Here is a 24,209-nt window from a genome sequence, read left to right as displayed (position 1 = left end):
TATGGCCAATGCCAAAGTGTGTGTGTGTGTGTGTGTGTCTGTATACATTTCGATTGGGGCTTTACTTATCAGCGAGTCTCGTGTGATTTTTGACAGTTTTCACTGCTGATTTGTGGCCAGCAATTGACGGGGCCAAATGAATATTTACTTAAAGCCAGCTGAAATGAAATTCGGCTTTAATTTCTCTGCTGAATTTTACTGGCAATCGAAATAGTTTCATAAAGAGCAATAGCAAGATGAATAAAAATATATGAATATATAACATAGTATAATAAACAAATAAAAATATTTATAGTAAAATATAACATGTTATAATATAAACAAAAATAATAGATTAAATAATGTAATATATAAAAAGAGCAAGATTATTTTATTTATTGTTTCCAGTTTCATGTTGTTGTCATCTATCAATACATAGAGAGAGAGAGAGAGAGAGAGAGAGAGAGAGAGAGAGAGAGAGAGAGAGAGAGAGAGAGAGAGAGATAGGCATTAACCTGTCTGGTCTTTGCTGAGAACCTTTTAAGTATAATGATTTCTTTTGATTGACTCACTTCAATTTGAGACTTCAATGCCTGCTCAGAGTCTTCTAAATCATGACAACGTAATATTCCAATAATATTTTATGAGCATGCCTAGATTTTACTAATACTATTGGATTATTTTTACATGTTTGCTATATAGCTAAAGAAATGTTCAATTTTGCTCGCTCGAAAATACTCTTTGTCCCTTTTTCCCTCTCCCTCTCACTCCCCCTCTCTCTCTCACTCCCTCTCACTCTCTCTCTCTCTCTCTCTCTCTCTCTCTCTATGTGTCTTTTTATGTCTTTGTCTTACTCTCTCCCTATTCGCCTTACCCTCTGCATCTCTCTGTTCATCCCTCTTTGTCTTTCTCGCTCTCTATCTCCGTCTTTAGCTATCTGTCTTTCTCACTCTCTTTTTGGGAGCAAGCAAAAGTAATCATTTCATAAGCTATATGAACAGAGACAGAGAGTGAAAAAGACAGAGAGATATAGATAGAGAGAGTCTATAGAGAGATAGAGAGAGCCTATAGAGGGATAGAGAGAGTCTATCTATATCTGTCTTTTTCACTCTCTGACTCTGCTCATATAGCTAATGAAATTATTACTGTTGCTTGCTCGAAAATACTCTCTCTCTCTCTGTCTCTTTCACTCACTCTCCATCTCTCTCTCTTAATTCATATGAACTGTAGCTATGTAAATAAGTAATAAATAAAATGGTAAATTATATATTTTATTTACTGCACAATTCTTTAACAAAGCTATTTCAGCAAAGGCTGCCACGCCCACAGCCATCACAAACTCAACAAACACTGGTAGTTAATGCAAATAATTTTGGTGAATACAAAATGAATAAAAGAGCGCAAAGAAAAAATATTTAATTGAAAGCGAATCAATTGCGCTAGAGGGCTAACAACTAATTGATAAAACTGAAGAGAAAAATTCGATAAATATATATAAATAGGCAGACATATACCTACATATATCTACATATAAAAAATGACAGCGCTTGGAGCTGCAGCTAAGCTTCAATTAATTATGGTCGGAGTAACCCAATTTAGTTGATTTAGCTGTGATTGTGCGCATAATTAGTAGGGAAATGTGTGGGAGCAACTGAATTGCCAATGTCTATATACATATACATATATATACATATATACAGTTTGACACGAAAGTGTTTTCACATGGGGAAAAAAAAGCATTTTTGTTCTTTGACATAAAAAAAAACTGCTAAATGTGATATTTCTATTTTTTTTTTAAATTACATTATGTTTTTCAATTTGTTGCCTTACAAAAATAACTTTAAAAAAATTAAAAAACTTTAAACATAGGCTTAAATAACAATAACAACATAAAAGATATTCAAATTCAACTGACACGAAAGTGTTTGCACACATGCTATTCTTTATTTCTTCTTACTGCTAAATTCGTATTTACCGTTGTTTTCGGCGATTTCAATGTGCACAGCTGTGGCTAATGCTATGTTCTGAACAATTTCGTCATATTTTGTAAGAATCGATTCAATCTTCAAAAAATTTAAACAAATTAAGAATGCCAGGGAAGCGATTGTCATTTGACATGATTCAATTGGTTTATTATAACCACTCCATAGGAAAATCAGTGGCGGAGATATCAGAAATGTTTATAATATCGAAGAGGACCATTTACACTATTTTAAGCCGCGCAGAAAACAATGAAACACTGGAGCCAAGACATTCAACTGGACGACCTCGGGCGTTAACAGATAGGGCCGAGCGTATTCTGGCCAGGAAAGTTAATGATAACCCAACAATTTCGACCAGAACGCTTGCCAGGGAGCTGCAGGAAGAATGTCGTATTGACATATCCCGCGAAAGTGTCCGCAGAGCCCTAAAAAGGAACGAGTTTGCATCCCGAGTTGCGCGGAAAAAAACCATTGTTGTCGTCGAATCATGAGAAAAGACGTCTAACATTCGCCAGGTTGCATGTGGGACATGTGGATTCATATTGGGATGAAACCATATTTTGTGACGAGACGAAGATGATGTTGTATTACAACGATGGACCCAGCCGTGTTTGGAGAAAGCCGTTGAAAGCCCTTGAACGGAAAAATATAATTCCCACTATTAAGTTCGGAAAACTTTCAGTGATGGTCTGGGGGTGTATTTCTAGTAAAGGAGTTGGAGAATTGTGCTTTATCGAGAGTACAATGGATGCGAAACAGTATTTGGAGATTTTACGCACGAATCTAGTGTCCAGTGCCCGCAAGTTTGGATTTTTTAGGGATGGTAAACCAACATTTAGGTTTTACCAAGATAATGACCCCAAACACAAAGCTAACATAGTCAGGTGCTGGCTTCTCTACAATTGTGCAAAGGTGTTGGATACTTCTGCACAAAGTCCCGACCTTAATCCCATAGAGAATCTGTGGGCTGATCTCAAAAAAAGGACAGCCAAGCGACGTCCAACAAACAAAAGCGATTTGAAAGCCTGTATATTAGAGGAATGGGAGAAGACACCGGTGGAATATGTGCAAAAACTAATCAATTCCATCAGTAGACGGTTGGAAGCGGTCATTGAAGCCAATGGGGGTCATACTAAATACTAATTTTGATACTTAATATAATTAATAGTGCCTTATTTTGAATACTTTATTTTTGTGCAAACACTTTCGTGTCAGTTGAATTTGAATATCTTTTATGTTGTTATTGTTATTTAAGCCTATGTTAATAGTTTTTTAATTTTTTTAAAGTTATTTTTGTAAGACAACAAATTGAAAAACATAATGTAATTAAAAAAAATTAGAAATATCACATTTAGTAGTTTTTTTTTAATGTCAAAGAACAAAATTGCTATTTTTTTCCCAAGTGAAAACACTTTCGTGTCAAACTGTATATATATATATATATATATGTATATATATATATATATATATATATATATATATATATATATATATATATTTCTATAAATACAGATATATGTATATCATATAGCTGATTGTCCTTTCTCGCGTTGTATTGATAATGGAATCGCTTGGCTGACTGCCCACTCAAGTATGACTAAATTTACCGTTGTCTGGCAGTTGCGATAAACCAAAGTGCTTTAAATATTTATGAAAAATCATATAAATAAATACAAGTTATAAGCAGAAGGTTCATATATAGGCAGCCACAGAAACAAAACACAATCCGTTGACAAATTCATGTATAAATATTTATATTACACACACACGCGCGCACACACACACGCACACAATCATACACACATATTTATATACTAATAAAATGTTGCCGTTATGTGCAAATATGCTAATTTGCTGTTTGCACAACTCAACCCAAACACACACACACACATAGAGAGATATTCGAGTGTGTGTGTGTGTGTGTGTGTTTGTGTGTGCTACACCCACGGCATTCTCTCGTTAGTTTCGATTGCCAGTTTGTCGTTTCATGCTCGCTTCTTGCATTTTGCCGCTGATTGCAAACAAAATTGCAACTCAATAAACAAACTAAACAACAACAACAGCAGCAAATATGTATATGTGTATGTATGTGTGCCTGTCTGGCTCGCACAGCTCCCAAGCCAAATCAGGCAGCCAATGACCTCATTTGAATGCATCCGCTTCTATTGTGGCTCGATTTTATGACAAAATTATAATAATGAAACGTTTTCATGTTCGTTTTCGCCGCGATTCAGTCCAACGAATTCCATGTCAATGCACATTTTGTGAGCATATTTTGAAATTAACTACAAAATTAACTGAGCAAAGTAGGTACAAATGAAAAAAAATCTCTATATATATTTTATACATGAAGTTGAAAAAAAAAAATACAATTTACATTAAATGCAAATTAAATGAAAATAAATGTTGATAAATTATTTAATAGTTAAGGATTTATTTTTTTAAATGAATTACAAGTTTAATGAATATTATTTAATAGTAAAATTAAAACAAAAAATATTTAAAAAGAACATAAATGTTGATAAGCAATTTAATAATTAATTAAAAAATAATTTTTTTTTAAATTTATTTTTAAAACTAATTATAAATAAAATAAAAATAAATAAATATAGATATAAAATATAAATATAACAGACATAAAAAAAATAATTGTAGATTTATTTAAAAGGAACATAAACTTTTATAAACGATTTAATAATTAATATAAACAACAATTTATTAAGGATTTATTTTCAAAAACTAAATACAATTAAAATAAAAAAAAAATAGAATATATATATAGACCAATTTAGAATTTATATTTATAAATTATTTAAAAATTAAATAAAAATAAATATTTATAAAAAGTTTTCAGTTTCAACTCTTTTTAAGCTCTACTACCCCTAAAAACGAAATTTCATATTTTATGTGAACACATTTCCAAATTATTTAACAATGCCTTAAATTTTCATTCCACACTTTCGCCGCGCACAAAAGTATGCTATGGAAAATGGGAAAATCATTTCGCGAAATGTTTAAATATTTAAGTTTCTTGCGCACATATTAAACAATGCTAAAATGTGTTCGCACTCAACTTTCCATTGTATTTCGCACATATTTACTTTGATTTCAGTTTTTTCCAGCTTTCTCCCTCGGCCATGTTGACTTTATGAAATTAAAAAGTAAAAATTTCAACAAGTATGCAGGAGAGGGAGAAAAAAAGTGGGAATCAAAAGATTTGCTTAAAGTTTGTTCCAAAAAGTTTTGCTCCGAACCTGAACTGAACCGAATCGAGTCGAGTGAGTGGCTTGGTGAAAAATCTTAGGAAAACTTTTTGAAGGGTTTTCCGCTGGCAGCAGCCAGCACCAACAACATGCGCCCAAATGCTCTACAGATTCGTCGCTCCACTTGCTCGACAATAATCCGTAAATCAATAAAAATGCCAAAGCAACTTCCGCCAATGTGGAAATGTATCTATTGTACTTAGACCGTTGCGCCTTTCCAGCACACCCACACACACGCACACACGCACACAAATAGATGTATGTATATATAATGTATATGAGCATAGAATTTTTGTATGCTCGCTTCCTTCTTTTGGTTTATTTGTAAATAAAATGTTGTATATTTGCCCTCACATTTGAGCATATTTTTAGGAGCTCTGCTATGTCTAGTGTGTACTATAGACACATACACACACATACACACACACATGTGCATAGCTATCTATACAAATGACTGGGTAAACGTTTCTTGGCTTCAACGGAAATGTTCTTCAGCTTGTACAGTAATAAATTTATAGCATCTGTGATCTCTCTCTCTCTCCCTTTCTGTCCTCCTCCTCCCTCTCTCTGACTCACTCTCTCTCTGTGTGTGGGTGGCCGGTTGAGTTTGGCTTTGGCATAAATAATTTGCAGCAAATCTCACAGCGATTTCATATAATAATTTATTACACTCGCATCACATAAAATAATTCGAAATCTTCGCAAATAGATTGGGAGTGCGCGAAGGCGGCTTAGCTATTGTGTTGATGTCTTGTTTGGTGGCAATTCGTGTGTCAGCAAGTTGATTAGCGTTAATTAGATGGGCTAGTAAGGTGGAGGCAGAGCTGGGGCCGCTGCTTAGGCTCTGGCTGTGGTTGTGGCAATTAAAACAACATTTCGGTGTGGGCGCTGACAGGGCATTTGATTAGGAGGCGTGGCTCAATGTCTCAAAGTGACAGGCGAAAGAGGGAAAGCGATTGGTAAGTGATTTACAGAGGCAACTACAGGAAGTAAAGATAATAAGTAATAGATCTCTGAAGAGAAGGTTGGAAATGAATTCAATACAGACAAGTGTTCCTTTAACCCTTATATGATACTTCTATATCTCTTTAATCCTCATCTCTTCTACCCATTCATATAGCTTTCCAATATCATCCTCGCATTTTGTTACCTAATCCATTGCTGATATATATGGCCAATCATTTAAACACGTTCACATTATCCCTCAATAACATTGTCATATTTACCTAAAAATTAACCAATTTGAATTGCAAATTATGCTTCCAATGACTTAATAAACGCCTAATGAGCTAATCAAAATAATTTCAATGACATGCGAACGCGCCCAGAGGCGCAAAATTTCAATGCTTTGCTGATATGTAGAAGAGAACGGCAACAGCCATGGCAGCAGGTGCACTTATACTCACACTTTGACTATTACATGTTGTATGGCAAAAGGCAACAGCAAAACCAATTAAAAAGCAACAGTATTGTAATGAAATGAACGACTCAGATATACCCTAAATTTATTTAAAACATTAAATAATAAACATAAATCAATATCTTCATTGTTAACAGTCGCAGATCGCAAATGTTACTCGTTTCTCGATGTCTGCAAATTAGTGTCTTTTACTCACACTCTGAAAAAACCAGAGGGAGCAGCCAATTGCAGCGACTCTTTAGCGAGCTCATTTACGATAGGCCAGCAACCGTTTCATTTTTGATTTGTTTCGTTCTGGCTGTTCTCTGACCGTTTCGCATGGGGATGTGTGTGAGAGTTGTCTACGCTGAACATGTCCATAGCTTAAGTAAATTGAGAGTGTGTATGTGTGCATGTGAATGTGTATACCATTAGCATTGCCCTTTGGAGTTGCTCATGTACTGACTCTCATTGCGCGAACGCCAATCGTGTCTCTCCCTAAACGATGTTCGTTAAATGAGTGTCACACGAAGCGTTCTACTCAAGGCGCTCGGAAGAAAACAAAAACAAAACGATTCGAAGCGCTGAGTGCGTGAGCGAGTGAGCATGCTTTTGTTTTCTGTTGATCTCACGAGCAGCGCTAAAGCAATCAAACTGTCCACTGTTATTTTCAAGCTACGCTGTTAACATAACATAACCGAACTTAACATATCATAACATAGCATCAATAACAATCATCCTTATGATTATCATTAACATCAACGTACCATAATTATAATTAATATCATAAGCGTCGTTATAAACAACAGTTAGCACCAATCTAATCATCATTATCTTTCATATTTCTTTTCGGTCTATGATAAACAGCCATTTCACTATTATCTTTAGCATAATGTACAATTATGACTTCTTATCATTGATAATTATTATTAATATGAACGTTATCATCAATCTACTCTAACTATCTGCCTATTTTAAAATCAATAAATCACTGCGAACCTCGGCAGATGCGAAAAGCCTCTTTTCAGCAAAAGATTCAATTGGTCAATCAGAAAAAACCAAATGCTAATGGAGGAGAACAGACAGGTAACCAGATTGACAGCTGAACAGATGAACAGCAAAAAATCTGTCTGCATCAGTTCGGCAGCTGGATATCAGCAAGGATATCTCACAAAAATCCACTTGCTTGTCAGCTATGCTTCAGTTCGCTTCTCAATTTAGTAATTTCCCCCAAATGAAAAAAAAAAAGAAACTATTATACCCTATATGGCTGGTGGTGATAGGCTTAGGGTATCGGAAAATGTGGCAGGACTTTGGCCAACATTCCGTGGCAAGTTCAATTAGGAAAATGTGGTGCTCGCGCATGAAACATTTATAATGACCGAAGGGCGGAGCTTGGCGAGGCAGAATCAAAACACAAACAAAAAGCAAAGCAGCATAATTGTTTTGTTATCGACACGAGCACACACATACACACACTGGCACACTCACACACACACACGCTCAGTCACAAATACCAAAAACGTTCGCTAAAAATAAATTATTGCGGGCTGCAACATGATTTTAATTAAAGTTTTAACGAAAACCAAATATTTATCGTTTCATTTTGCTTTCAATTGTGCGCAGCGCGGTTTTTGTTTGCACAGCGTTGGCCCCACACAACAACAACAGCCACCGACAACAAAAACCAACAACAAACATCATCATTAAGGAGCCAACAAATTCAATATGCATTGCATTTAAATATGTAAAATGCTAAAAGCGAGCGAGAAACAATTTATTATGAACAGCAAAGGTCATTTCAAAGTTATAATAATGTGCTACACACACACACACCCACACACACATAAATATGTGCTGTAAATAATGTGTGATAAACCCATCTAATATACATAAGCATAGTCCGGCTAGAGCAGGAGCAGAGGGTCGTATGATTAAGCAAACTGCAATTGCATTTCGTTTGGCAGCTCGCTTCGGACTGCATTTATATTCATTTCATTGATTGTGCAACAAAATCTGTTGCATATTTAATTCGGTTTGATTTTGCCATAACTTTATCAATTAAGTTTAATTAAATGTAGAGCTCCGACGGCTTTGAACCGTAGCTAAATGCAATGCCAGCTGCCCAAAACTGAAGTTGCAGCTATCTCGCTCGCCCACTTACTAACCGGCTCACTCACTAACTCACTCACCGACTCACTCTCTCTTGTTCTCTTTTACCCTCTCACTGTGTGTGTGGGTTGCCTATTAATTACGTTTTGCATGCAAGTATTACGTTACGGCCATGTCATGTTTAACGTATGCCTAATTTAATTGAATTATCCGATTCGAAGAGGTTTTAGTGCCAGCAGTGGCTAATCCTTCAGTTCACTGGCTAATATGACAATGAAAGTGAAATCTATATGCGAGTATATGTATGTACATATGCATGTACGTATAAATGTATATTTCGGCATATCAATTTTTGATTAGCTATTGATCGTTTGCTGTGGCTAATCAGCTACATATGTAACTGTTGGTAAATGAAGTAAAGAGAGTGTGTGGGAAGAAAATTGATTAATAAATTAGGAATTGAAATAGAGAAATATATAATATATATGGAATATGATTCAAATCTCTAATAAATAAATAATTAAATATTTTCTATCAGCTGAATATTAATGTTGGTCACAGCAGCCGTCTCATATTGCAAATGGTTAAATAGTATTAGGTAAGTTAAACATTTACATAAATACATACATATGCATGTATATGTGTAAAGAGAGGGCCGTCATTCGCTTGCTCTCTATTGTTTACGTGTGTGCTCGCTCTCACGTTGCATCGGCTTGATCAGGCTAAGCCGACGCTCGTCGTTCGAGCACAAAGCGAAGCTCACCATCGTATGACACATTGAGCGCCACGATTGAGTCTTTTAACAGCGATAGGGTTAGAGCGTAACTTGCGTATAAAAGTTGACCGTTTGATGGCTTACGTTCTGTTCTCGAAATCAGTCTCTCTCGCTCTAGCTTACTCACTCGTTAGCTCTGAGCACGCGACTTCGTTTCTTTTCGTATTCTGTTGAGCGCCTTCAGCTTAAATCTTCGTGTGTCGCTATTTAAGGCTCTCACTCTAGCTTACTCACTCGCTAGCTTTGAACAAACGACTTCGTTTCTTTTCGGCTTTGTGTTCTGTTGAGCGCCTTCGGCTTAACTCTTTGTGTGTCGCTATTTAAAGGGGAAATGCCACTTGAAGATTACAATTAATTATCATTAATTAACAGCTGTGTGGGGCTTCGACAGCTCTGTAATGCTTTAAATTGACTGTTATACATACATATAAAAGCAAACCTAATACGCGACAGTCACAGTCGTTTGGAAGAATTTGTGAAAATTCAAAGCGAACAATGGGTGAATTTTGTCTTAAATTTGTTTAAATTCAAAATGTTAAGTCCTTTTTAATAATACACACATTAAAGCTAACACTATCAAATGGCAAATTATACTAAAAAGTTGAACTTTTCTGTAATCAACAGAAATAATATCAAAACTGCAAAACAAGTCCAACAAAGCTCTATAGCTGACACACAAATATTTGCATAAATAATGCCTGAAGATCTAAAGCACCATGGAGTATATAATTTAGTTTTTTTATCAACCACATATCTCAATTTGTTGGGCCAATAAACAAATATTCCCTGGCTGCTCATTTAATTTGCTTAACTGTTTTTCAAATCTCCCAAAGTTTGTTTCATAAATCTCTCGGCTAATCACAGTAGAATAAATACATACTTAAACGCATTGTATATATGTATGTGTGTTTGATTGAACTTTGGCAATTTTCGTTTATTTATTTATTCTACATTGTTAGCAGCTGTTGTGATTTATGTTGCTATTGTTGCTTTAAGACTTTGCTGCTGCTGCTGCTGCTGCTGGTGCTGATTAAAACAATGATAGATATGACGTGCTTTCACGCCTCTTTGCTAATGATTATCGGACGGCCGGCCGGCCGGACAGACACACAGCTGTGCCAGTTCCCAGCGCATTTAGCTTAATGCCCAGGCGGCCGAAGCAATGCCCGCAAAATTGAAGGCATTTCCCAAAAGTTAAACGGTCAAAAATTGACCAAAACAACAAGAACAACAACAATCAGCCGGCTTCGTGGGCCGTGGCACAACAAACAAACAAATAAGCTGCCAAGTTAATGAGCGTAGAGCAACAACTCGAACCATAGCAAAAACAAATTAAAAGGAAAAACAAAAAATGGTAAAAATATAGGGAAAAAAGGGACAACTTAAGTGGGTGGCTGTGGGCGTGGCTGAGGCTGAGTTGCTAGCGCTTTTCTCATTACAGCTGCCAAAATTGCGAAAACTAATTTCAGATGAAGTAAAATTTGCAAATAAAGCAAGGATTGAGAACTGCAGAAAGCAAGACAGAGAGGGAGCGAGAGAGAAAATCTGAAAGAAAAGAGAAAGAAATTGCAGCCAACCAAGCGTTGGCCAGTAAATAAACCTACTCAAAACTTATTTAGTGCAAATTAATGAACATTAGTGTCTGCTACACTGCACACACACACACACACACACATACACATACAGTCATAGAGACTTCTACTTGTGCTTGCACAGCCTGCGATTCGAGCCCAAAATTTCATTTAATAATTTTTCAATTAAATGCAGCCGCCTGGCCAAAAGAAAAGCAAAAATACCTAAAAAAAAAAAAAAAAAAAGAGCGTTGCAGTCGGGCATTATCAACTACTGAATGCTCACTCACGCTGTCAGATCCACGCCCCAGTGGGCGTTAGATATATCAGTTTTGGTCATAGTAGTGGAAATGGAAAGTCTAGAAGCTTACGCTCAAACAAGCTGGTCGGACGAACGAACGGACGGGCATTGCACAAAGCCAATATACTCACTTGTTCATTCCTGAATGAGTATCCACATAAAAATCAAGCAATTTAAGAGCTCAGCTTACAATTTACCGCAATTAAGTGAGTGTATTAAGGCGTATCTACAATGCGCAGCAGCACGCACACACACACCCACACCCATACACAAACACACACACACTTCGTGCAAGCAAATCTGTTGTTTGGTTTCCGTTGGAAATTTGCGTTTTTAATTTTTTATGGATTATTTGGAGAATTTTCGTTTATATTTTTTATGCACAGGGCGCTGATAAAGAGAATGAAAAAAAAAAGAGAAGGAAAGCCCAGCAAACAATTTAAATCTAATTAAAAACAATGTGAGAAGTTTTCGCTGGGGTATTACGGACGTAGCCATACACTGTTCAAGTGGATGGAAAATGATTTATTGAGTTACTTCAACTGATTTTTATAATGTCTGAGAGGATATTTGATTTGAGCAAAAGAATAAGCGAGTTGAAGACTGAAAATAGATTTTAGCTGCAAGGATTTGAGGAAAGAAGTGGAAATTGTAGAGTGTTTTTATTTAATTTATAATATATGATCATAGACCCCTATTTCTTTTATTTAAATATTTTTAAGCTATTAATAAAAAGGGTTTAAAACATTTCTTAACATATATAAACATATATTTTTTATATTTCCTCTTATTTATGTACTTACTTTCCCATATTTTTGACTATTCTGTTTTATCTAAGGTTTATGACATTGAATCCCTCGCTCAATATTTTCTAGGACGCCTAGAGCTAATTTATTATTGTGGATATATAACCTGTATTTACTCATCGAATCTTCTTTTCATTATGTCTTTGCAGAGAGAAACTTTGTGGTCTTTATTTTCATATGAGAGATCTAGTATTTCTCATGATATTTCATAAATCATAGACTCTAATTTTTAGCATAATAAACAATTTAAATAAATTTGGTAGTTTACCAAAGTAAAATGAAACCTTTATAAAAATAATTTGTCTTCACTCAACTGTCGCAAAATTTAATATGTTTTAATCAGTGTAATAAAATAGTTTAAAAATATGTATTATTTTTATTTATTTATTTATTTATTTTTTTAATGAAAATCTGCCAATTGCTGCTGTCGTTAGCTTTCAGTTTTCGTTTGCTGTCAGATCAACTCAATTTGATTTCGTCTGGCCTTGAATCAAATTAAAAATCCATTAAGTCCGCTTAGGTATGGCTCCCAGTGCTCCACCCCCACACCCTCCCCGTAGTCGTAGCCCTAGCTAATGAATGGCCCGTCCGTTGCTCAGGTTTCATCAACTTTAAAGTGGATGCAACTTTTGATTACCATAAGACGCGCTGCCGGCCCCAAGCACTTAGCTCTCCGCCGGAGAGCTAAATGCTGCGGCTGCAGCTTGAGTTCCACTTCCACTTGAGTGCGTGCAGAGCCAAACGCTCAAGCAGCATCACTGATTAAGCAATACATACATACATATATGCATATATAAATATACATGTGTGTGTGTGTGTGCATCAATAAATTATAAATATAACAATGCTGCCACGGCAAAGGCAACTCAGGCCCGTGCAGCTGACCCCATTCGTGCATCTCATTAATATTCGCATTTAAGCCACGTCTGACATCTCGTGTGCCCTTTGATTGTGTACTTACCCGGATTCGATGCATTTATATGAAATTCACAAAGATTTTTTGTGCCCTGGGCAAAGTCAAATGAATCCGAATCGGTGAACAGTATATCCACATCCAGTTCGAAGCCACGATTGGGTATGCCCTGTTGCAGGGGCGCCGAGAAGGGGCTGGAGTGAAAAGCGACCAGCATTTCGGGGCCACTGTAAAGAGAGAGCGAGAGGGGGAGAGAGTGGAAGTGAGAGAGATTGCCAGATTGAGTGAGATATGATAATGGTAAAAATTATATATATTATTATTTAGTTTATTTATGGTATTAATTACATACAGTATTATTTATTTTATTAATGGTAATAATTATATATATTATTATTTAATTTATTTATGGTATTAATTATATACAATATTATTTATTTTATTAATGGTAATAATTATATATATTATTCTAGGTCTCATGACTTAATCATTATGTATATGTATATAATCATAGTAATAATTATATATATTATTGTATTCAATATTGAATTTAATAATTCATTTTTCTAGATATTTCATATTAATAATAATAATTAAATCAAGATTATTCAAATTGAGTGAGATATAAAAATAGCATTAAACATATCTATATATTTGTATACATATTTAATTACTTCTTAGTCTAAGATACTCGTATAAGACTTGACAAACATCAAAATTAATATTCTTTTACAAATTTTTACAAAGCAAACAAAATTGATTTTTTGATGTACTGTAAATTATTGTGTCTTTATGTTCAACTTGTTAAGCTGCCAATTTGGTAGTAAAAAGCCTGTTTAAATAATATAATAAAAAAAAAAAAAAGAAATAAAATTTGTTGATAGAGAGAATGGAAAGAGAGAAGCTTAATAGCAATAATCATATATTTTATTGCATATTTTATGACATGAATAACTGAGCTATTGAGATTAGTATTTGTTAGGCCGGCTAAACAAATACTAATAGAAAGAAATCGTTGTTCAATGAGAGAGTCCATGGGGGAAATAAAATTAGATAAATAAAAAAAAAAATTGATATTCATAAATACTCTTTGACTCTAGAAACAGTTGTAAAAATTTACATATTTCTTAAAGGTGATTAATAGTCAAAGTTTTTCATATTGCGCATACGCAACGTTTAACAACTGCCACTACAACAACAGCAGCAACAACAAACAAACAGTCAACACTCAAATTAAAGGCATGCGAACAGTCAGCTCGGCGTAAATTCAATTTGCACAGAACGACAGTCCTGTAAAGTCGCAAAGCTGTTGGCCAGACTTGAGCAGATTTATATACTTATTACTTATATTCATATTTCAATATATGTACATGTATTTATGTATATTTGTAAACAGGGAAACAAACAAAGGTTGAGCTTGCCAAGGCAAAAGGCTCTCGCCGCCTCTTGTTGTGCCGTTTTGCCAGCAGCTTGCTGCGCCACGCCCACCCCGCCCCAAGCACAGTGTCCGTTCGGCCGTTCGTCTGCTTGTTGTTTGCATTCTCGCTGCCAAATTAACTTTTTTCGCCATTGTCTGCCGAGGCCGCTGCCGCTGCCTCTGCTGCCGCTGGCGTCGCGCCGGGACACGCCAAAAGTTTTAGGCAAATTTTTTGGCATAACAAGCGAACGAACAAGCGAGCAAGTAGCGAATCTTCACAGTGCGGGCCAACAATTTTCAGGCCGTTTGTCTTTTCATATATATATAAGTCTTTTTTTTTTTTTTTGGTAAAAATTATGAAATGACAGCCGTGGGTGTTGCACCATTTGTTGTAGACGACGTGACGCCAGCAACAGCAGCAGCAGCAGGAGCAGAAGGCACAGGCCAAGAGTTGAAATTTCGCAATTGTGTTGGCCAGTGTTGGCAATGACATCAAGTGCTCATAAAACTTGGCCACTTTTGGTGGCAAATGCTCGCACAAGCAGTTCACTGCCTCTAAAGTAATATGAAAAGGCTTTAAAAGTGGGCAATATTGTGGCGCCTGAATGAAATATGATAATGAACTATTAAAGTGTATGAGATGTAATTGTATATTCGCAATGAATTTGCTAAATATGCTGAGCAGTATACAAAATGTATGGACAGACCAAATATAAAGTCTTCAAATACAAGTTGAGAATAAGGCGAACAATACTTTGGCTACTCAAGCGCAACGAAATTCTATACAAAATTTACATTAATGGGGAGTTATGGAAAATAACTCTGCGGAATCCTCCCACAAGTCAGTTTGCTCAGCTCTGAGTAGCAGAATATACGAAGCAAACACCTCCACAAGCAATCCCGCATACATACATACTATGTACGATGTCTGTTAATAACTGAGTTCTACTTACACTCTGAGAGCAAACTCTGAGAGCAAACTCAGAGAGCAGCCGATTGCAACGACTCGCTCTCGATCTCACAGCAACCGTTTCGTTTTTGATTGGTTGCGCTCTGGCTGTCCTCTGACCGTTTCGTTTAGTTAAAGCAAAGCATCTTTCGTATGTGTATTGGTATGTGTGCGAGTGCTGCCTTCGCTAAGTAAATTGAGTGTGTGCATGTGTGTATGTGACCATTAGCATTGCCTGTTGAAGTCAGCTCACTTTGACTCTCTCGGACTCTCATTGCGCGAACGTCAATCGTGTCTCTCTCTGAATGATGTTCGTTAAATGAGCGAGACACGAATGAAAAGGGCCAGTGCCTTGCTGAGCGCGTGAGCGAGAGAGCAGGATTTTGTTCGGGTGCTTTCCCGAACAGTGCGTGAGCGTAATCAAACGATCAAGCTGCATGCATATCTATGTATATTTGTATTTATAAAAAAAAAAAAAAAAAAAAAAAAAAAAACACATACAGACCGAATCGCTCTAATGTCTAATAAATATAAATAAATACATTATTATTTATATTGCGGATGTATAATATTATTCACAATAGCTGAATCTCTGCAGCTGAAATAAATTAACGAAATATGCCACCGCAGAGTTGAAGCTATATATAGAATTATCTGTTATTGTATATACATACATACAGACAATAAGTACATATATAAATAAAGCTTCAATAAAATTTAAAAATTAAACAGCTTCATTTTACTTAAATACGATTTTCTTTTGCTTCTGTTTTCATTTGGTCAGCGCATTAAATGTGAAATTGAAAGCAATTAAACTAATTACAGTTTGAAAGGGGTTCTTTGTTTGAGCTAACGCTTGCAATTGTTCTCCTCAGTTTTTTCATTAATTTGCCAAAGCTTTTCAATTTAAATTTCAAATTGAATTTTTATAGGGGCGGCTCACGCGGCGTATGAGTCATATAAAGTACATAAAAATGAGAGGAGACGGGAGCAGCAGCTTGAGCGGCTTTCGCCCACACCTGACGCTTGTCAAGGCGCCTCACGCGCCGCACGGCCGATGTTAAAAGCCATCAAATATGGCCAAACACAAATGGCTTTTTAATACGTGTAAGTGTGGCTAAAAGACAGCAGCAAGTCGAGCAGCAGCCGAGCGATGGGTGCTCTTATTATTCAGACACCTCCAGGACACCTCCAAGGACAGAGTGGGAGCCTGGGGAACACGTGTGCAGGAGTTGGGTGGGCTGCTTGGGCTGCTGCAACATTGCTCCTCTCTTTTCTTCTTCTCCTTCTTCTTCTGTCTTTTTGTCACTGCCAAGTGCAATAAACTGCAAATGAAAAGTAAATTAATTTTTAATAAAGCGCACAAATGTTGGCTTTGGCCGTGCTTCCCAGTGCGCTGTGGCTTATGGGCGGTGGTGGGTAGGTGAGGCGAAGGGACGCACTACGTATGCGTAGCACTTGGGTACTTAATGGCCTGCGGCACTTGCGGGTGTCGTAAAATCAACACAAAAACCCAAAGCACACGTCTCCAAGCGTTGGCCCTTTGCCCTTTGCCGGCGGTTATCAATGCGTCGCATGAAATACTTCGCAGCACTCGACTGACGCTGCTCCTCCTCCTCCTGCTGTTGCTGCTGCTGCTGTTGGTCACGAATTTGCACATGCCCCGATACCAAAATGTCTGACCGCAAATGGCAGCGTGGCCCCACCTCGTCTTGTGGCTACACGAGAGCAGCGAGCGAGATTGGCGGCTCTAAAAGTGCTGGCCTGTCGATTGATGTGAGGTGAGGTGGCACTCTGCAGCAGCAGGTGGAGAACGGTGCATTGAACGCCCTCAGTACTCGGGCTGGTTAACGGAATTATCCAGCAAATTTGATGCTCGCTTTGAGAAGCAAACACAGCTCAGCTGGGCCTGCTAATTGAACTAGTTCTAATAATGAACAGCTCAGGCGGAGGCAGAGGCAGAGGCAGAGGCAGAGGCAGAGGCAGGAGCAGAGGCACAGGCTCGGGTCCAGGTCAGGTCCTGTGGCCAGTTGATTAGGTTCGATAAGCCAGCGAATTTGTGTCAAATTAAACAAGCCACTGGGCAGGCACGATGGCTAATCAAATTGTTTAAAATAATATGGTTTATTTCAGTTTTGAATATTTTAGTATGAAAGCTTTCAGAGAGTTAGTGTGCAGACCTGGAGAGGTTTATCAAAAACTGTTGTAATATGTGAGCCAGAGTAGAATCTAGAGTATGCCCTGAAGGTAGGTTTTTATTTTAGTTTTATGTTTATATTCAATGCAAGCATGAATTAATATACATACACACATACATATTTTTTCTAGGGGAGCTGTCGCAAATAAGTAAAATACTTTTTTTTTTACTTTCCTTTTGTAGTAAGTAATACAGCTGTGCAATTTAAAGTCAAGAACTGAAACTAGATTACACTGCAGTCTTAGTTATGCTATTAACAGCGGATAGTGCTGTTAATAACATAACATGGCAATTTGGGAGAGGAGCAGATCTGGTTAACATAATCGAGCATTAACAGAAATGAGTCTGTAAATGTGCTGAAGCATGAACAACCAGCCAGACGGTCTTAAGTCGACTAACAGAATTCACAATTTTATACACAAAAATTATTATTTTTTATTTATAAATACTAATATTAGAGAACCTATATGTATATACTATTATTATATACATAAATAGTATTATTAAAACTGTATTAAAGTTATTTGCTCCATTGTTTGAAGCAAGTGTATAATGAAATGTCTTTAATGTTTTGTATTATCATAACTAATTTCAAGTATGAAGAGCAGCACATGAATGTGATTTCTGTAGAGCATTTGGAGTTGGATTTAAGGGAGCGCGAATATCGTTCTTTGTATACACTGTACTCATTGAAAGTTTGAAATCAGTTTTTGTTACATTCTTAAATGAAAACTAAAGAAGAACTGCTCATTCTATTAACAAACGATTTCGTAAACATAATGAGAAGACGCTCAATGATTAATAAAACCTCTAACAATAAATTAATTCCAAATGCTTTACAAAAATATCATTCTTCTCTATTCTCATATCTCAGCTATTTCTAAATTTACATTATGTAAAAGCTTACATGCAAATTATATGGAAATTTAAATCAAGTTTGACAAATAGTAAAACTCATTTCCAAGTAAACACATACATAAGCACGGCAGCTCGCTCAAAAAACACACACACACACACTTGCACATACTTGCAAGAGAACTTAACTTAACATATTTGCAGACACTCACTATCACACACTCACACACACTCACACACACATGTATTTGCACACATGTAAACTTTATCTGTAGGTAGTTAACTTTGGCTTATAGCCACGAGACATCAAATAATTTGGGCTCTCTGAATAACGAACTTTTAATGCACTTGCAGACAGCATAAGTTAAAATTAAACTAAAAAAAAAGGAATAAAAAACAAAAAAAAAAAAACATTTCATATATAAATATGTGCTGAAAATCTTGTGCGTATGTGTTGAAATACTTGCAGCAGCCAACAGATTAACATTTTAGAAACTTTGCCATGGAAATTCTAAAGCCCCTTTGCAAAGTGTGGAGAAAAATAATATTATATGAATATGCTGCTTAAAAAGTTAATGCTTTTATTCAGTTTCTTTTCAAGTGAGAAAAAATGTATATATATGTTTATATATGTATGTGTATATACATATATAAAATTAACATACTTTGGCAGCACTTAGAAATGCAACAGCTGCTTAAGTGCAGCAGGAAACGTAGGGCGGGGCGCTGGAGCAAAGAGTTCAATAAAAATGCTCAGGCACGTCAAGCAGGAGACGTTGGGGCTGCTGCTGCCGCTTGTTGCAATTTAAAGTTGCACAGCGAAATTAATAATTTTCATGTGGCAACAGCACTCTCCGGCCCTACTCTCGCTCTGTCTCGCTCTCTCTCACACACACGCTGGGTGTGCGCTGAAAGTCAGGCGGGTAAAAGCGGGCAAAAATTATATGACTGTCATGTCTGAGGTGTCTGTAAGCCAACACACACACACACTGCAGCAGCTGATGCAGCTTGCATTTATAATACATATTCCACATATACGTCTTCTCGTGTCGCGCAAGACGTTAGCCGCCGCGAGGAGGACAACTTTAGCAGCGCGCTTAAGCCTGGCACACATTGCCATGGCAGCATGGCACACCCAACACACATACACACACACACACTTGCACACATTTGCTTGCCACGACTCAGGCCTCCTACTCAGCCGTGTGTGCATTTTACGCTATATGCATTCTTGATGCGGAGCTCTGTGCATGTTTGCTCATAAGATTTCAGCTCTCGTTCTAGAAGAGCCGCCACCCACTCACGCCCCCATTGCTTGACGAAAATGTCAATAAATGCCCGAGAGCAACTCATTAAGAGATTAAGCAACAAGGTGAAACGATTCTCATGATCATCAGCAGCAACAGCAACAGCAACAGCGGCAACAACAGCAACAACATCCATCAAGCATCCAGCATCAGCTGTAATCATCAGCATCGTTGCCTGACTGACTTTTAATTTGTGCCGCGAACTTCAACTTTTCAAATATTTCTGCAGCTGCATAAACCACACAGGAAAACAAGCAAAAATAGCACAGAGAGAGAGAGAGAGTGGGCGAGAGAGAGGGAGAGGCGTGGCAGCAACAATCAAAGTTGAGTTGCATGTCTCAAGAGTGAGCGAAAAGTGCAAACTTTTCGCAGTCGAACAGCAACAAAAACGCGGCGAATGTGAAGGGCCAGATAAATGGCCAAAGGGCTGGGCCAATGGGCCGCCAGCTCGACCACTTCAATGCCATGTGGGCGTGGCAAAGAGGGGGTCGCTCTTTTCGCACTATGCACTTGAGCCACTTTCAAGGCGCATTATCTGCGGGCGTTTCTATTTTTTTCCCAACTTTTAAAATGTATTGTGTATGGGTGTGTGTGTGTGCTTCAGCAAAAGCTAAGCGAACCTGAAAAACAGATAAAGAGAGCAGAAAAATGTTTGCAGCGAAACAGGAAATGGAAGGGGAACTAATTGAAATACCTGATGATAACAAAAGGAAATGAGCTAGCTCTATGGAAATGAAAATATATTTCTAAAAATAAATAAATGAATATATAAATATATATAATTGAAATCTGAAGTATGTTGATATATAGACTGACTTATAGACTCTTATATAGTAGTGGTACTATTAGTAGTATGTGTTAGTAGTAGGAGTATTAGCAGTAGATGTAGTAGTAGTAGTAGAAGTATTAAGAGTAGTAGTAGATGCAGTAGTAAAAGTAGAAGTAGTAGTAGTAGTATTAGGAGTATTAGTAGATGGAGTAGTAAAAGTAGAAGTAGTAGTAGTTGATGTAGTAGTACAAGTAGAATTAGTAGTTGATGGAGTAGTAGGAATAGAAGTAGAATTAGCAGTAGTTGTATGAGTAATAGTAGTAGAAATAGTTATGGAAGTAGTAGGATTAGAGGTAGCACTAAAAGTAGCAGCAGTTGTAATAGTAGTAGTAGTAGGATAAAAGTAGTAAAATAGTAGTAGTAGGAATAGTAGTAGTAGTAGGAGTAGGGGTAGTGGTAGGTATAGCAATCAAAATAGAAATAGTAGTAGATGTAGTAGTAGTAGAAGTAGAATTAACAGTAGTAGTAGGATAAAAGTAGTAAAATAGTAGTAGTAGGAATAGTAGTAGTAGTAGGAGTAGGGGTAGTAGTAGATATAGCAATCAAAGTAGTAGTAGTAGTAGATGTAATAGTAGGAGAAGTAGAATTAACAGTTGTAAGAGGATAAAAGCAGTAGAATAGTAGTAGTAGGAATAATAGTAGTAGTAGGAGTAGGGGTATTAGTAGATATAACAATCAAAGTAGAAGTAGTAGTAGATGTAGTAGTAGTAGAAGTAGAATTAACAGTAGTAGTAGGAGAAGTAGTAGTAGTAGGAATGACTCTACTATGAAGTATTAATAGTAAAAGGAGTAGGGGGAGTAGTAGATGTAGTACTTAAAATAGAAGTAGTGGTAGGAGGAGTAGTAGTAGTAGGGGTAGTAGTAGATGTAGCAGTAAAAACAGAAGTAGTTGTAGATGTGGTAGTAGAAGTAGAAGTAGAAGTAGAAGTAACATTAGTAGTAGTGGGAGTAGGAGTAGTAGTAGTTTATAGTAGTATATATTGCGCTTCTTCTCATTTCGCTCTACACATTTCTTGCATTATTTGTTTTTTGGGCAGCCCATAATTTATCTAATTTTACTTCTTCCCTAATTCTGTCTGAAGAGAAGAGCCCAGGCAAGTATTATCATGTTTCATTTCATTGTATTGATATGAGTTATTATTTGATTTGTAGAGCAAGTTCAACAAACACTCTCAAATATTCCTAAATGATAATAATATATAAACCAAACTCAAGTCTAAACAAGTGCAAACTGAATTTAAATAACTTTTCACGCGCAGCACAAGACTGAAATAAATAAATCTCAAAAAGTTCATTTGAAATGAGTCCAACACGGAGCATAAAACTCGCCGCTAAACAATTCCAGAAACTTTTGCAACATGATATAACTACTTTTAATACATGTGTCCGCACACACTCAGTTTGTTTTGGTCTTTAAGAATTTATAGTGTTGCATGTCTTCTCTAAAGAACTTGGCACCAAATGAGCAGAGATTTCTACCCATTGCATAAATCACATGCATCAAAATGTTTTCAATAGGCGTGCATTCTCAATTCTCTATAGTCGAGCAAAAAGTTGCAAATGGCGCACATATAAATCTATTTATGTGTCGAGTGTGTGTCCAGAGAGTGTGTGTGTGTGTCTATTTAAGTCTGTCTCTTGGTTGCTTTGTCTGTCTGCAGAGCAAACCAATTTCCGGTTTTTCTTAAGCATTGCGCACAATTGCAAAGGCACACACAAAGCGCCATAAACAGTGTTTGTGTGTGTGAGTGTGTGTATGTGTGTGTGGTTGTCTTTGTGTGTGTGTGTGTGACCGCAGTCCTAGTGCACTGCACTGCAGTTGGCCTGGGGCGCATGTGTTCCAATTCAGTTACACATAGATCCACACACACACACACTCACACATATATATACACCCAACACACACACACACTCACACAGAGCACATGCTCATTAAAATGACGCCCAGTCAGTCTGTATGCCTTGTAAATGTATTATGTGAGCTGTGCTCGGCTCATATTTAACTTTTTCATAAAAGAGAAATGGCGTTAAATAAATGCCCGAGCAGAGTGCAAGAATCTCGCTCCCTCTGGCTGTACTACTACGACTACTACTACTACGATTTCCGTGACATTTTCCACTTACCGTGACACGACACGCGGCAACCAATCGCCGCCGCAGTATTTGGCCAGAACCGGATCGTTGGTGGAGCTGCCATCGTAGAATATCAGATGATCGCGCTCGCCCGTGCAGTCCGACCAGGCGCGTATGGAGCGCGAGGTCTTATTAAAGCTGGCAATGGAGCTGCAAAACAAGAATCGATTCGCCATTTAGTATAAAAATATATACATATAAATAGACCTGTAAAAAAGTGAGGTAAATGGCACAGAGCAAAACAAACTTAAATTGCAATCAGCGCTAAATGCAATGCAAACATTTGCATTTCGCAAAGCCTCAAATAAAAACAACAACGAAACTGTCGAAGCTGTCAAAGTTAATAAAGCTGCCAGGGCGACAATTGTTGACGGGGAATTATACGACTATTGAATGCTGTATCGATGACAGTAGAGCTAGCTAACATCTATTTTAGTTGTAGATGTAGATAATCACTAACACAACTTCGTACGTGGGAGAAACATTAAGCGAGAAGTCTAGATGCCAAAAATTGTGAACTCTTTAGTCTATAAAGGTTGCATAGCTGAAATTTCGGCTAAGCCCTGCCCCGGTACAATGAGATGATTTAGACCTGTTTGACAGCCAATATTATTTTGTTATATATAAAATATCCCCTGAAGCCCTGCTTTAGTTAAAATCTATAATTATACTTCCTCTTAGTTATGTATAATTTTATTGATATTTTTCATAGCCAAATAAAATAAAGAAAATAACTATAAGATAATCTCATAATACTTTATAAATAATAAAGTAATTAAATTTCAAATTTTTGGGCTTTAATTAAGTTAATATATATATATAGATATTTCATAAAAATAAAATATATAAAAAATAAAATATTTTTATTTTAATATTTAATATCTTTCTTTTAAACATAATGTAATTAATGGATATAAATATAAAAAATAATAATAATAAAAATATAAAAAAAAAAAAATTCAATAAAGAATAAAAAGTATAAGAAAGAAATGTCTAGAATATGTTACCTATAAAAAAGTATAGATTCACGAATATTTTATATAAATAAAAAATGAGGTAATAAATCTAACATATTTCTGTTTTTAATGATTTATAAATATATATGAAATATAAATTAAATATATATAGTATAATGTTTTGGTAATAAGGATAAAAAAAAAACTTCAAGATAATCTATCAATACTTTAATCTAAATAAATAAATAATATATATTAATAATAAATTTAACTAATTTTTGTTGCACATAAGAAACCTGCAAGATTATTATTATAATTTTTATTTTTTTTTTTTTATTCCATGCAAATGAAAAGTATATATTAATAATAAATTCAACTTATTTTTGTTGCATATATAAATAAGATGTTAGCTAATCTGTAAAAATTTTGTATAAATATAAATAATAAATAAATGTAAGGAATTCA

The 24,209-nt window shown here is 36.2% G+C and overlaps 1 protein-coding gene across 1 annotated transcript in view; it reads right to left on the bottom strand.

Moving 5' to 3' along the window:
• Positions 1 to 24,209, bottom strand: part of LOC149269296 (uncharacterized) — a 94,710-nt gene that overhangs the window by 24,457 nt on the left and 46,044 nt on the right. Inside the window, exons 8-9 of the mRNA XM_089468351.1 lie at positions 22,780 to 22,938; positions 13,150 to 13,328 (exon numbers count right to left, since the gene is read on the bottom strand). Coding sequence (XP_089324477.1) covers positions 13,150 to 13,328; positions 22,780 to 22,938 — 338 coding nt within the window. The remainder of the gene's footprint in view (positions 1 to 13,149; positions 13,329 to 22,779; positions 22,939 to 24,209) is intronic.

Source organism: Drosophila arizonae, chromosome 4 (assembly GCF_054131065.1).
Source record: "Drosophila arizonae isolate 15081-1271.41 chromosome 4, UAZ_ARI_1.0, whole genome shotgun sequence".
In the NCBI taxonomy this organism is placed as follows: Eukaryota; Metazoa; Arthropoda; class Insecta; order Diptera; family Drosophilidae; genus Drosophila; species Drosophila arizonae.
The sequence above is the reverse complement of the archived record's forward strand: the minus strand, read 5'-3'. Positions and strand labels throughout refer to the sequence as shown.